The sequence below is a fragment of the Drosophila ficusphila genome, unplaced genomic scaffold, assembly GCF_018152265.1.
Source record: "Drosophila ficusphila isolate 14025-0441.05 unplaced genomic scaffold, ASM1815226v1 contig_414, whole genome shotgun sequence".
Taxonomy (NCBI): Eukaryota; Metazoa; Arthropoda; class Insecta; order Diptera; family Drosophilidae; genus Drosophila; species Drosophila ficusphila.
Window position 1 is genome coordinate 3,323,244 of NW_025064328.1, and position 13,817 is coordinate 3,337,060.

The 13,817-nt window shown below is 42.3% G+C and overlaps 4 protein-coding genes across 5 annotated transcripts; 1 reads left to right on the forward strand and 3 right to left on the reverse strand.

Annotated features, from left to right (window-relative positions):
• Nucleotides 1-1,873: 1,873 nt before the first annotated feature.
• LOC108087840 lies at nucleotides 1,874-4,616 on the reverse strand. Of its 2 annotated transcripts, XM_043208239.1 has the most exons (3): nucleotides 3,550-4,616; nucleotides 3,046-3,330; nucleotides 2,854-2,986 (listed from the first exon to the last, which is right to left on the reverse strand). In XM_043208239.1, exons 1-3 carry the CDS (start codon nucleotides 4,541-4,543, stop codon nucleotides 2,970-2,972), a joined length of 1,296 nt encoding a protein of 431 aa, XP_043064174.1. In that variant the 5' UTR covers nucleotides 4,544-4,616; the 3' UTR covers nucleotides 2,854-2,969. The 2 variants fall into 2 exon arrangements, with proteins under 2 accessions (XP_017040904.2, XP_043064174.1); XM_017185415.2 differs by having other exon boundaries at nucleotides 1,874-3,330; nucleotides 3,550-4,604.
• Nucleotides 4,582-7,731, reverse strand: LOC108087839 (serine/arginine repetitive matrix protein 1). Its single transcript, XM_017185414.2, has 3 exons — nucleotides 6,038-7,731; nucleotides 5,615-5,834; nucleotides 4,582-5,558 (listed from the first exon to the last, which is right to left on the reverse strand). The coding sequence occupies exons 1-3, from the start codon at nucleotides 7,562-7,564 to the stop codon at nucleotides 4,582-4,584; spliced, it is 2,724 nt and encodes a 907-aa protein (XP_017040903.1). The 5' UTR covers nucleotides 7,565-7,731.
• Nucleotides 7,659-10,540, reverse strand: LOC108087841. The gene is made up of 2 exons (XM_017185416.2): nucleotides 8,565-10,540; nucleotides 7,659-8,349 (listed from the first exon to the last, which is right to left on the reverse strand). Exons 1-2 carry the CDS (start codon nucleotides 10,361-10,363, stop codon nucleotides 7,986-7,988), a joined length of 2,163 nt encoding a protein of 720 aa, XP_017040905.1. The 5' UTR covers nucleotides 10,364-10,540; the 3' UTR covers nucleotides 7,659-7,985.
• A 435-nt stretch (nucleotides 10,541-10,975) lies between these two features.
• LOC108087806 lies at nucleotides 10,976-12,076 on the forward strand. The gene is made up of 3 exons (XM_017185363.2): nucleotides 10,976-11,362; nucleotides 11,427-11,464; nucleotides 11,527-12,076. Exon 1 carries the CDS (start codon nucleotides 11,083-11,085, stop codon nucleotides 11,305-11,307), a length of 225 nt encoding a protein of 74 aa, XP_017040852.1. The 5' UTR covers nucleotides 10,976-11,082; the 3' UTR covers nucleotides 11,308-11,362; nucleotides 11,427-11,464; nucleotides 11,527-12,076.
• Nucleotides 12,077-13,817: the final 1,741 nt, after the last annotated feature.

Sequence of the window (13,817 nt, forward strand, 5' to 3'; positions counted from 1 at the left end):
AAAGCGTAACTGACAAAAATTATATTTATTAAACACATAATTTTGGTTAAAAAATTAACAAAAGATAACAAAAAAGGATGACTAACGTAAATTTAAAGTAATATAAAAGTAATATGAAATAAAAACAAACGAAGGCACAAAACAAAAACATTCCTCCCTCCTAAATAGAGCTACTGGAAAATGAGGTTAGGTTGCATTTTGTTATGTCAAAAGTGCATCTGCAGGCTTCCGCAGCTGAAGTAAGCATTTTTATAATCTTAAAATATTAGTAAATAACGGCACATACATTTCATTTGGGGGCAACCGGGGGAAAATACTTAAAACTTTACATAAACATTGGTAACGCACAACATATATGAACAAAAAAGACGCACTTTTTTAACTAAGATTTACACGAAACACAGGAAAAATTATTTATATATTTATCTTTACAAATAAAGTATATACCATTATTTTCAATATCCATTCAAACCGTTTTTGGTTTAACAGCGTTTTATAATATATTTAAAATTTTTAAATTTGTGTATGCACTCCACTGCAGTGGCTTTTAGTTTTTTGCTTGGTTTGCGCGCTCACTTTGCGCGCCAATTACTCCGCGAAGGTGTGGGGCAAAAAAAAAAACTAATAATTGTTTTTTAAGCCTTGTTCTATTGGTAAACAGATGCGCCAAATTTGAAATCAAAATTCCAAAGTCGATTTTTTTATTTTTGGCCTATGGGACCGACCACTGTGCACAGCTTTGAACATTTTTTTTTTCAACTTTTTTTTTAAACTTTGGTTTGAACTTTATTTGGAACTTTTATTTTAACTTGTTAAAAGGATCTCAGTATATCTTGGTAATAAGGCACACCGAACTACAGGGTATTTTAACAATACTTATTTTTCTCTATATATTTTTTCTGAGTGCACCACATCCTGACATCCTCTCCGCAGGACATGTGGCAAGGCAAACGCAGCGGGGCAACCAAATTAGTTTCTCGTTTTGAGACAGTGTGAAATGCAGCGCAGGAAGCTGCTGCAGCCAGGCTCAATTTGATTTCGGACCCATTGTCCGTTCACGTACCGTTCAGGTATATAAATATATAGATAAATATATATATGGATGTGGATGTGCGCCTTCCAAAATATTGCCGGTGATTAGTGACTTTTTGGTCGGTGGCGATGAGGAAACGCCTGCGGCGTTAATTGTTTGTCCCGGCTCATTGATGGCCACGTCTTTTGATTTGCACCGCTCTAAGCGGTTAATCTGGGCCACAGGAAGCGGAAGCGACGGACGGAAGCCAGAAGACCGAAGACGGAAGACGGAAGGCGGAAGCCGGAAGATCCGAGAGATCGGGAAATTAGTTGGAAATTTGCCGGGTTGTTGCAAACGAAGAAAACAGATAAATATGCGGATTAACATACAGGTGATTGTATGCCTGGACAATTTGATATTTTCTGGGCAAGTGAAACTAATAGATGATTACATAAATACCTAGCATTTTGCTCGGATTCATGAGACGCACTGTTACAAGAGCTAAATTTTGGAAGCTCTTCTGGTAACCGGTTTTTTAATAATTGAGATTGGGTTGTTTCATAAAGATTAAATTAAATCGGATTAAAAATAGAAAAGTTATTGACTTAGAAGTAACGAATTTTGATCAATTTTCAGGAAACCCATTTTTTGGAAATTTGCAAAAGGGTTGTATCATAAAAATTGAAAAAAAAATCAGCCAAAAAATAAAAAATTAACTAATGATGCATTCGTAAGAGAATAAAAATACAAATTTTTTGAGTTATGCCGTTTCAAAATCTGATTTAAAATCTGAAAAAAAATTTGCAAAAATTATAGACTTAGAAAAAACCACAAAAATCGAAAAAATAAAAATCAACATTTATTTTGGTGTTTCTTATTATCTGGTTTATTGCATACAAAGGAATTACTGAATAAACAGTGGGAAATACTTCTGGATTTGAATAACAAAAACTATAAACCACTTTGCGACTGGACGAACTTATGCACTATATCGATCGAAGCGATAAATTCGATGCTCTACAATGCATAACCTTCGGAGTCGCGATCTGGAGCTCAGAGCCATTATCTTTCCGGTTATTTGTATCGTTTCTCAACTGAAGTTCAAAGCCATTTTTTACGTGGGGTTCGACAGTCTGGACTGCTGCTCTTCTTGCGGCAGGGGAAGTGGGGCAGATCCTTGGTGCTGGCCATGTCCACATAGGGTTTCTGATGGAGAGTCACCCCGGCGGCAGTGCGAACCAGACTCCTGCGGAAATTGGTTCCCGCCAGGAGATAGTTCACGGGAAATTGCAGCATTCCCGGTCGATAGTGGGCGATTGGACTGAGTCCCAGAAGGGAGGTCCTGCCACCTCCGGCACTGCGATCGTTGCGGCAACTGGGGCAGCCTGCGGCACCCGTGGCAATTCCTTCGCCGCCCCTCTGGCCATTGGCGGCCAGTCCACTTTCTCTGCTGACTTCCTGCCACTTTCGACCTTCACCTTGGTTGCACAATCCACAGCAGCGAGTGTGCCGCTGATTATGGATTTGATTTTTGCTTCCCTTGCTGCGACTTCGGCCATCACCAGCTCCTGATTTGGAGCAGGGTCCTCGACAGTAGTCCTTGCAACCCTTTTTGCAATTGTGCGGAGGTCGGGAACACTTACCTTTGCAGTTGTGTTTGCAGCGATGCTGCTCGCAGTTGGGCAAAAAGAATCCCGACTTCTCGTCATCCGAATTCGGTTTGTACTTCGGTCGGGATTCCACGCTTTGTGAATCGATGGTGGAGGCATGGAATTGCGAGGGTTCCCTGGAGAATGGATGCATCACTTCTTTCTTGACATTTGAGCTATCATTTTCAGTGAAATTAATCTTGGATTCCGCCTTGGGAATCACCTTGGAATCCGCCTTGGAAATCATTTTGGTATCCGATTTGGGAGACGCCTTTAAAGCCGGCGAGTTTATCACGGGGGAACTCTTAGCGGATTTTTCCTCCTTCAAGCGCGGAGATTTGGACTTATTAGGCTTTCTTTTTTTGCCAGGATTAGCCTTACCCTTCTCCTTCTCCTTCTCCTTCTTAGGTTTCATCTCCGACCCTTTGGCTTTGGCCTTATTGTTGCCAATGAAGATTTCGAGGGCTTGGGCTATCAGCATGGCCAGCTTCTCCTTCGTTTCGAATCCTTTGCGGCAGAAGTCGCAGTTGCAGGTGCAACTATTCGCATAACTTTGATTCGAATTATCGCTGCGGGGTTCATTGAAGGGTCCTTGCCTCTGATAGTTTTCGGGCATTCTGGCAGGACAATCGTAGCTGTTGCACGACATGTGTTCGTCTTCATAAGCTGGAAAGTATATTATAAAATATTAAAAACAAGATAGAAAACAGAAGATAAGCTAGAAAGTTTATTATAAAATATTAAAGAAATATAGAAATTGTAAATAACTAAATAACTTGTTATAAATGAATGAAATCATTTCAAAGAATTCAGTTTTTAAAATACAATCTTTGATTTGAAAAAGCTAGCTTTCTTTTCTAGAAAATATATTTAATTAAAACTCACCATCTCTAGAGGAGGTTGACCAAGGACTCATGCCGTTTCTGTAGCCATTTCTATCCATTCTTTCCTGATCGAACCTCTGTTGGTAATCCACATATTCGTAGTCTATATAACCACTTAATGGATTGTACTGCTGATTCGGATTCTGATAGTTATAGTCGGAGTACTGTTGTGGCACATGCACTTGACCTCCTCCGCGATTTATGGCAGTGGTCAACTGATCGATCAGCGAACTATTGTTGCAATCCTGAAGGACAATGATGTTGAAGGGCTGATCGCCTAGTGGCTGCTGCTGATTTCCAAGTGGAGATCCTTGCAACTGCTGCCATTCACCAGCTGGTTGTTGTTGCGATTGCTGCTCATAAGGACAGGTTTCTCCCGTTCCCTGTTGAAATTGATTATTATTCTGTTGATAAGGACATGGTTGTCCCGTTCCCTGTTGGCATTGTCCTTGGCATTGAACGTAGTAGTTATCCACGGCCGCTTGAATCTTTTCACTGCAAACTGGACACATACTTTGTCCTGGCTGGCGGATCTCCTCCAGTCCGCAAAGCTGGCAAATCGGACCCATGCCACCCATTCTACGCTGGGACTCAGAATTAAACGAGGTTTTTGATGGTTTTCCTGTCATCTTGTGAATTGATTTCCTCGTTCCGGGAAAACTCTCCTGCGACTGCGCCTGTGATTTTTCCCGAGCTGCAACTTCGCACTGTCCCGAGCAATTGGTTTTCCTTTTCTGGCACTTGCAGTTCTTGCCACACGGTTGCACCGTGTAATCCTGACAGCGATCGCAGTTCTTCAGGACGTACATGTTATCCGGGGCAGTTTCACTGCCAGGACACGTTCTCTGGACCACAGGACGTGGCTTCTTGCACGGATCAATCGCTCCTTCTTCCGGGGAACAATCCGCTTGACTTCGGCCAACTGATTCGTCATTTTTTTTATGCTTTGAGCTCCGGAAGTGGCTCATAATTTTGTCGTTGACGAAATGTTTCATTTTGAAAGGGTTTCTGATTCGGACATGAGATTCTTGGCCTATATGTTGCCCTCCGTTGTCTTGGCCGGTTTGCTTTTGGAGGATGAACGCTTTTTGCTGCGACCGAATATCTGACGCCAACTCCAGGTTCCCAGATCCTTGTTTCCCTTCACGAAGGGATCGCCAAATACCCAGGCATGAAGTTGGGTTAACCTGTTGTACTTACTGGGCAGAGCCAAGCCCTTTACTTTTGATTTTGGTGCTTTTGGGGGCTTTGGTTCAGTGTCCGTAATGCCTCTTTGGTGAATGGGACTGAAGCGAGATGGCGGGGAGTCCATAGAGTTACGCACCCTGAGGAAACTTCCCCTGTAAAAGGGATTTACCTCGGTTCCCAAGTAGGAAGCTCCCCTTCGCGTGGGTTCCAATATCTCCGGCTCCAACAAATACGCGGGTAATTCTCTTGGTTCAGACCTCGATCGATTGGAGGGTGCTGGTTCAGCTTGGGATCTAAAGGAAGTTGTGGGTTCAGATTGAGATCGATAGGAAGTTGCGGGTGCAGGTTGGGATCCTAAAGAAATTTTCTGATCAGGTTGGACTCTATATGAAGGTTTGGGTTCATGTTGAGATCTAGAGGATGTTGCTGGTTCAGAGTAAGATCTATAGGAAGGTTCCTTTTCAGGTTGATTTCTATTTGAAGTTCTTGTTTCTTTAGGATAATGGGAACCTCTAGGAGCTTCCCCACTTCGTGAGATACTCTGAATATCTACCACTGGCGATTGAGCTCTAGTTCTTTGCTGGGAAGAAGATATAGGAGCTGATCCTCTTTCGACTTCCCTTCTTTCCACTTTTTGCATTGCTGAAGGAGAACGCGTTTTAACTTGCGACGGAGCAGCTGATCTTTCCCGTTGCTGACCAGAAGTTGAAGGAAAGGATTGTTCTTGGATCATATAGGAATTTCGCGATCTACTTTGGCTCCTTGGTTGTCCTGCGGGTTGTGATTGACTGGTAATGTTTTGAACAGGAGATTGTCTAACACCTTAAGGAAAAGAAGTTAAGGGAAAAGGGAATACATAATGGTTCGATTAAACTAACCCTGTCTGTGGCTTGAGATCCTTGAAGGTGCCACAGGATTCACTCCTGGTAAAACTGCCTTTGCTCTTCTTTTTAGAGTCGTGGCAATTGTGCTCGTCATGTAGTGAGAATTTCTACCACCTTGACAGCGTTTTTTGCAGAAAATGGTTAGCTCATATTTGGTTTTGGGTACCTTCCTAGGTCGACATTTACCCAAGGTTTTGTATATAATGCGGTTGTTCTATTTTGTGGAAGAAAAAAGTGGTATAAAGCTAAAATTCTTAACTTAGAAAGTAGAAAAAACAAGAGAAAAGTACAAATCGGGAAAAAACCTGAAAGAAAATGATAATTCAAAAAAGTTTCTTTCAGATTGTACTTTAAGCAGTAATTTTTTTCTGCAACTTTTTAAAAGAAAACTCTCTACTAAAAGGATTTTAATCTTACACTGGCCATATTTGGAATGGATATATTGGGCATCATGGGCAGTAATCCACACATGGGGCAGCATTTCTTGGCCACCGTTGAGGCAAATTTCTTGGGTGGCGAGCTTTTCTGTTTTTGGGGCTGCACCCTGTTGCATTTCGGGCAGATTTTTCTACAAGCCTCACATTTCCCATTCTCTGGACAGCTGAAACGAAAGCTCTTGACTTCCTTTTCCTTCAGGGTTTCATTGGAGCAGAAGGAAGGTTTCTTTCTGGGGGTGTTTCTACTTTCAGATTGGGATCTCCTGCAGTTCCGACATGGCGATCTTCTCCGGATGTACTCCTCACTGTAACTTTCGTGGGGCAGCATGCCAGTGCCATCATCGCTAGTTCGATATTGAACCAAAGGATTTCTAAGGACCTCCGACCTGGAGCGACTTCGCTCCACATAATCGTTGGGCACACAACCTGCTTTATCGGAAAAGCGATAATAGCACGCTTCACTGCATCTTTTGGGAGGTGGTTTTTTGGGTGACTTTGTTTTGGGTTTCTTTGTGGGTTTCATGGAAGTTGGAGGCGGCGCACAAGGTTGACTACTTCGTTTTGGGGCAGGTGGAGGAGCTGGTTTTTGGACATGGGCCCGAGCATGACACCGAACCGAGCAGGTGGGAAATACCTGGGTGGTCTTCCTTGGGTGATCACATTTTTCGGGAGCAGTTCTCTTTTGGATTGGCTGCCTTCTTGTTGGGGAATGAGATCCAGCACAGCTGCATTCGGATGACTTTCGTTGCAATCGTTTGGTTCGCTTGGCAGGCTGCCTCTCTGCCAGGGATTCAGATTCACAGCTGCATTCGGAACCCGTGTTCCTCGCCCGACTACTTCTCTGAACCCGACGTCTTTCTGGCGGGGATTCAGCGCCGCAACTGCAAACGGATGGCTTCTTCTGCAATCGATTGCTTCTCTGGGGTTCATAGTTATATTCATTATATTGGGTATTCTTTTTTGGAGGTTGCTGGAACTCCCGGTATTCAATGTAGTTAGAGGAGGATGTCCGGTAGGCTCTTCTTCCAGCTGGTGGATCGCAGCGGCATTCACTATCACTTTGCTCCCGGGATCGTGGAGGAGTTCTCTCTGGTTGAATATAACATTGCCTACTTGGCTGTTTATAATTTTCCTGAGCCGGATAACTGTCGTAAATCTGTTTGTGTTGCTTTTTTTGGGATTGGGGCTTGGGTTGGTAATATGGGCAGCTCGGATGGCATTCACCTCCAGCTGGAACCTCGCCACTCCTCACAACCAATGGGTTCCGTAATAAATGGGAGTGCTGACAGTACTCGTTATCTCCACCCAAAACCCTTTTCCTTCTCCTATGCGGATTTAGGTTTAGGCCAACGAAGTGAGATCCAAATGCGGTGAAAGCGGGACTTTCTTTGAGTTCACTTTCCTCTTTTGGAAAGGATTCGGTGCAAGTGCTTCTACCACTTGATTCGTTTTCAACCAGCAGGTAAATCTTACCCAATTGCATGGGCAAATCCTTTGGTTGCGCCATCGATATGATATTTTTGTGCTTTTAATCCTGTTGTAATCACACAGGTTTTTTTATTTGTTTTCAAGATCCATTGGTTAAAGACAAACTAGAAACATGCAATTTGGACAATTTGTTTTAATTTATTTTACAAAAAAAAAAGAGATTTGGTGATACCCCACCACGATTGACATGTGGGTATGATTTAAAACTCAGTGTTATACAAAATAATAAGACTATTTAAGCCAAAAGCAGTGTTTTATTTTAAGTTGCGCGTAGGAGAAAAATCGCAGATCAAGGACGAAACACCAAAACCAGCTTTGTTTCCCAAGAAATATTTTATTAATATTTATTGTTGTGAAACAAAGCTGCGATTTGAGCTTCGTCGATGATCTGAAGATTTCGAATTGTCCAGAGTCAGTAAACAAAATAAGTTTTATGCGTTCTATATCTCCGAAGAGTTGGGGTTGCCGCCCGATAAAGTCAACATGCGACTATATGCCTTGTTTAAAACTTTCGCGGTCATCGGCAGGTCCTTCCACAATCGCCAGCTGCGTTTTTCGTCCAAAGTTGAAGAGGTTGAAGACTTTTGGCTTTTGAATTTGACCACCTTTTTGACTACAGATCGCGCACGAACACGAGATGGATTCCGTACACGATTCGATCGACTTTGGGACTTGGAGAAATCGGGTTTCGGCCAGTGGAGGGGTCTTCTCATTGGCACCTGAGTCTGGGTGCTGGGATAGGGAATGGACAGCTGGTCCAGACGGGAACTTAGCCTTGTACGCTTGCGTTTATGGCGACCTAACCTAAAGTATTTTATTAATTTAAAATTCAGTTTACTGGGAATGCCACAAAAATATTTAGAAAGATTAAGCTACAGCCTCAAAGTATGCTGCTCAAAGTATAAACTAGTCTTTTAGGATTATTCCTCAAGACCATTTAATTCAACATTTTTTGAAATATACTCTAAGGTACCTTTAGCTATTAACCTCTAAAGATTTCTGTGAATTATTTAACTTACTTCTGATGCTCTTCCTGGTAGAGATCGAAACACTTATTGGTGTAGTCATCTCCTCCATTGAAACCAGAATTACTCGCCAAGTTTGGATCACTGCTAGATGTCTCGACTTTTGTTTTGGATGAGTTCTTTTCGTCTTCCTCCTCATCGGAAGTAACCATGAGATACACAGAGTACTGCTTTCGTTGCTTATCAGTTCCAGATCCTGCTCTAAGGCGACTTTTTTGATTCTCATCGGCTTTCTCATTTTCCTTGGCCTCACACATGTGGGCAACAAGTTGCATTAAGGAAGCCCACATTGGATTGCCATCCAATCCCCTGACCTTCTCGTTTCTCAACAGCTCATTTATGTTCATCTTTTTTGATCCTTTACTAGTTGCCGATGTCGTCGATAAGGATTTTCGAGGAGCAGATTTTAGAAAACCATTCAGTGAATCCGCCTTAGTGTTTGTGGCTTTGTCAGTCAACGAAGTGTGACTCCTTGATAAATTCTCTGTGGTTAGGGTTATGGTGCTACTTTCGTTTCCCGAACCCAACCTTTTTGTTTGGCGATCTAGAAAGCGTCGAGAAGAAACCTTACCCACTCTGCTGGAAACTTCTGGCTTTTCCTGGTTAGCTTGTAGTTTTTCCGGTCTGGTTTCTTCACTTGCAAAGCTCTTAGTTCTTGAACTTTGAACTTTCTTTACGTTTTGCGGCCTAAATGATTGCTTTTCGGATTTAATTTGATCATTTGCTGCCGTAAACATGGATGTTTCTGTATCCGAATCCCTTCTACAGCCTTCGATTAAATGGTTGGCTAATTTACCAAAATTAAAGCTCGAACTTTTGTCAAGTTGCAACAGGGACTTCCGATGTTGCTGCAGCTTTCTTAAGTCCTGTTGGTGTTGCAACAGATGTTGCTGTTGCACATACTTTTGATGTTGCACCTTCGCTTTCTCCTTCTCGCTCTGCAAATTTTGGCGTTGTTTCAGAAGTTCGTGTTCAATTTGCAACTGCTGCAGTTGTTCTCGCTCTTTCTTCAATACATTTTGCTTAATTTTTTTACTTGGCTTGGTTGGAATTACTGGTTTGGTTTTCAGTTGCTCCACTTTGGGTTGTTGATACCTCGAAGTTGTGCTCTTGATGGAAACCTTTTTTCTTTTAAATGGAGTGTAACTTTGGAAATCTCCCATCACTCGTTGATTCGATGCAGTTCTTGAAGAGTTTTTTAAAATACCAGAAGGTACCGCCCGTTGTTGCTGTTGCATTAGAAATTGCTTGTGTTGCTGTTGCACTTGATATTGCTGCTGTTGCCAGTGCAAATCGGGATAGCCGAATGAGTTTTCCTGATTGTAATGCTGCTGCTGTGACGAAGTTGCAACACCAGCTCCTGTTGGTGGATTTCTAAAGCACTGATTTTGGTAAGCGGACATTAGGCAGCCTGGTTTTAATAGAGACGCCTTGGAAAGTCCTTGATTCAGACAGGATGCCTTTCCTTGGACTTCATATCCCCTTGGGATTTGCATCTGTGGATTCAGCTGCAGTCCATAATTTGGTATAAAGCTTTGTATTGGAATAGTTTCCCTCGGAGGTCTCATCAGCTGGCGACGCAAGCGAGTTAATTTCCGGCTGCTGACTTCCGGCGGAACCAGTAACGCCATTCGCGGCATTGCTCCGCCCATTTTGTTGCACACCGAGTGCCAATATTCCGGCATTGAGGCAACCATTGGATTTCGGGCATATTGCTGCTGTTGCCACCATTGCTGATAGGCGTTCATCGAAGTTTGCTTGGCGGAATTCGTCAGAATCCTTCTACGAACCATTACGATATTATGGGAATTATATTTTGTTATATAATGAGTGGAAAGAGCTCTTGGACTGATGACTCTGAAAGTTTCTGCTGGCTTTCTTTGCTGTTAGTTCGTTTTTTTTCTGATTTATCTGGGGCTTGTGGTTTCATTGAAAATTTTGGATGCACTTTGTGTGACATATTTACAAGGGGCCGAAGCCTTGACCGGAAAATCAAGACCTGCCTTTTTTTAAATAAAGCTCTATTAAATATTTTTAAAAACTTTTTCCTTGATATTTATCCATTTTTACAATAAACATTTTCTCTGAGTGGGCGAAAGCCTTTAGCTGACGTCACGCGGACTCCTAGTGCGTAACTCCCGCTCTCACTCTCTTTGAATCATCCACCTCTGTTTCTCTTGCTCCACCCACGCATTTACCGTTTTAGTGCTGTAGTGGAATTCCCGGCTCCACTTTCATTCAGCTGGCTGCTGGCAGAGAGTTGAATTAACGGCCAGCTGGAAGGCTTTCATTCATTGACTGTCGCCTTCCAGGATGCCATTTAGTTTGGTGCGTATTCCAAGCTGCGCAGGAAGGAGAAAAACCGTTACAACAGCAGGCGGAGCTTGGCAATTCCTTTGAAACATCTAGTAAATCTCATTCGATTTACAAGTTTCAACTCAACATAATCTTTTTTTCGAATTAATTTTCCGTTTTTAATTTCTACACAACTTTAAAGTTTTTTACGATAAAAATGGTGTCCTTCGGCTGTGTGGCAAAACTTCTGAGGGGCTTTGAGTGCAGCGGTAATACGTGGGTCAAAGCCGTAAACCCCGGATGGTATGAGGCCCGCGAAATTCCGAAGACTATGCTGATCGAAAAAGTGAGACATGTGGCCCAAGTGACCAGGCCCATTCGTAACCGACCTCAAACCGCGGGGCCGCCAAAGAAGGTCAGCAGTCGACAGCAATTTCTCTAGGATAAATACATATGCTGAGATGCCGAGATATTATTTAGACACAAATCGTTTTATTGTAAGTCACACTTTCCCAAAAATTGTGTTTTTTGTTTTGTTTAATGGTTTTTTTTTATTTTCAGCTCCAAATGTTTAACCCAAATGCAGATTCAAAGTGTGGGTAAGTGCGCTAAGATTTGAAATCAGATTTCAGTGTTAAGTAATCCGCAATTTCGTTCACAGAGTTGTACTGCAATCGTTATCGATTTTGGCATATTGGACACTCTTACGCATGGTCACACCGAGTCGGTGCCGAGTTTTTGCTTCGCGAGCAGGTGGTGTTGTCCAATCAGAATCGCCGTCGACGGCACGAAAAAATTCCAATAGAATAGCCGAGGGCGATTATTTATGTGTTTGTTAATGTTAAATGTTAAATGCAAAATTACGCGTCGCACGCTTCGCCCACGCGAATCGGATTTGTTCAGTGCAAACACAAGTGAATATAATATGTAAGCCAGAGGCAAGAAGCCCAGCAACAAAGCGCCAGTGATAAGCGCAATAATATAAATATAATATAGTATAAATTCAACGTGAAAAGAAATCTCGCCAGCCAAAGAAAAGCAAAAAAAAAAATAAGCAGAGGCAGAGACTCGGCGACAAATGGAAATAAAGTAAAATGAAGGAGAGAGGAGAGATAGAAATCGTAATGTGTAAGCGGGACCAGAGCGTATGAAAAAAGGCGAAGAAATAACGTCGGAGCGAAGATTAAATAAATTTACAAGTGTGTTTTGTATTTGACCAGCTTTTGTGATTGTTGTTGTTGCGGAGGCTGAAAGAAAAGCGGAATAACAACAACAGCGCTTTTACATTCGAGTGTGTGAGTGTGTGTTTGTGGTGAGCAACTATTTCCAGTGAAGAGCGCGTGACACGATCTGTATTTCCATAATTTTTACAATATGGAATGGATTGTATGCTTGCGTGAGTCACGCAGCCATCTCGAACGGCCCCTGAGATGCGGAAGCTAAAAAAACATATTCATGAATGGCAATTATGTGCCGTGCGCTGCGGCAAGTTTTACCTTCGATTTGAACTGTGGAAAAACAACAAAAAACATTGCGCGTACGATTTTCCACTTTGGAAGTCGTGACGTTTTCCCAGGCATAACGGTGTGTGTGTGTGGGGCTCTCTTTTTCTCTCGCTCGGCCGCTTCCTTGTGTGTGTGCGTGCGTACGTCATGGCAACTCCGGTAAAACGCAAATAAGGGGCAGCAAAAAGCCAATTGCCGTTGAGTGGTCTAATTGGACGCCTTGCGTATTACTTGTTTATACTATTTACCATTTGGCGACCCGTTATCAATTGCAGGTGCTTTCTCCTGTAAACACAAGTGTGCGGGTTGTAGGTGGTTGGGTGTGCGTGCGAAAAGTTTTATTTTATCCCACATATGCAATTGCAGACAATATGTGGCTAGTGATAACGCTTATGATTCTTTTTTGAGACAATTTAAACATTTTTTTTAATGAACACTTAAATTTCCATTAAACTGTGCTCACTTTAAATGATATAAACCGCTATTAGCAGTAACAAGAATGTGGTACTTAGATATGTATGTATGTTAGATAAACACTATGTCAACATTTGATTAACTCGGCAAATACTAAATTACATTTACTTTTTTAAGTCTGCTGTTCTTTTCGCGTGTTTGGTTGTAGTTTTCCTAAAACTCCTTGGAGCCCCAACACCCACACATTCGCACAAACTGTTGCTGCGCCCCCGCTCACATGCGTACACACATGCAAATGCAGACCCTGCTGATAGTGCCTTCTCCCTCTACCCTTCGGAAATCGATGGGGAACTGGCGACTGTCTCGCATGTTCGCTTTGCTCTATCTTTCCCCACCCACCTCCGCCCCCACTTCCACTTGCCCTCTCTCTCTCACTTTCCGTCTGCTTTGCTGTCTGGCTTTGGCTGCTGTGTAAGTCCAAGTTCTCTAGCCACTGTTGTTGTTTCTGCTTTCGGTTTTTGTTTTTTTGTTTTCGGTTTTCGCCTTTCCTCTTTCGCTTTCGGCTTGTTGCCTCATTTATTTTACTTCTCGTTTCTTTTTGGCCTTTCGCTTACTTGTTGTTTTTATGTTTTTTAATCATTTTCGCCTCTGTGATTTGGTAAAAAGAGCCAAAACAACTGGGATCGCTACTGCTGGTTGGTTATCAGCAAAATTGGCCAGATAAGTAAAATGCCCAGCTCTTTTCGAAAAGCAGTCCTAAAGAATTCCTGTTTAAATTGGAATTCCCTGTAATTTGATTAAATTTTATTGGCCAACCAGCTAATCCCTTGAGGTTTTACATACATATTTACATATATATTTTTTGAATATGTTTTTTATTATTTAAAGACCGGCTAAAGGTTCTGCTTTTGTAGTAGCCCAAGAAATTTGTAGTGTAATCGGTATTCCTTTCGGTTTTCGACGGAAGCAGCACCTTTGACCTGATGACGTCTTTTGCATCCCCACCAATCAGTCTTTCTCGCTCTCTCTCTCT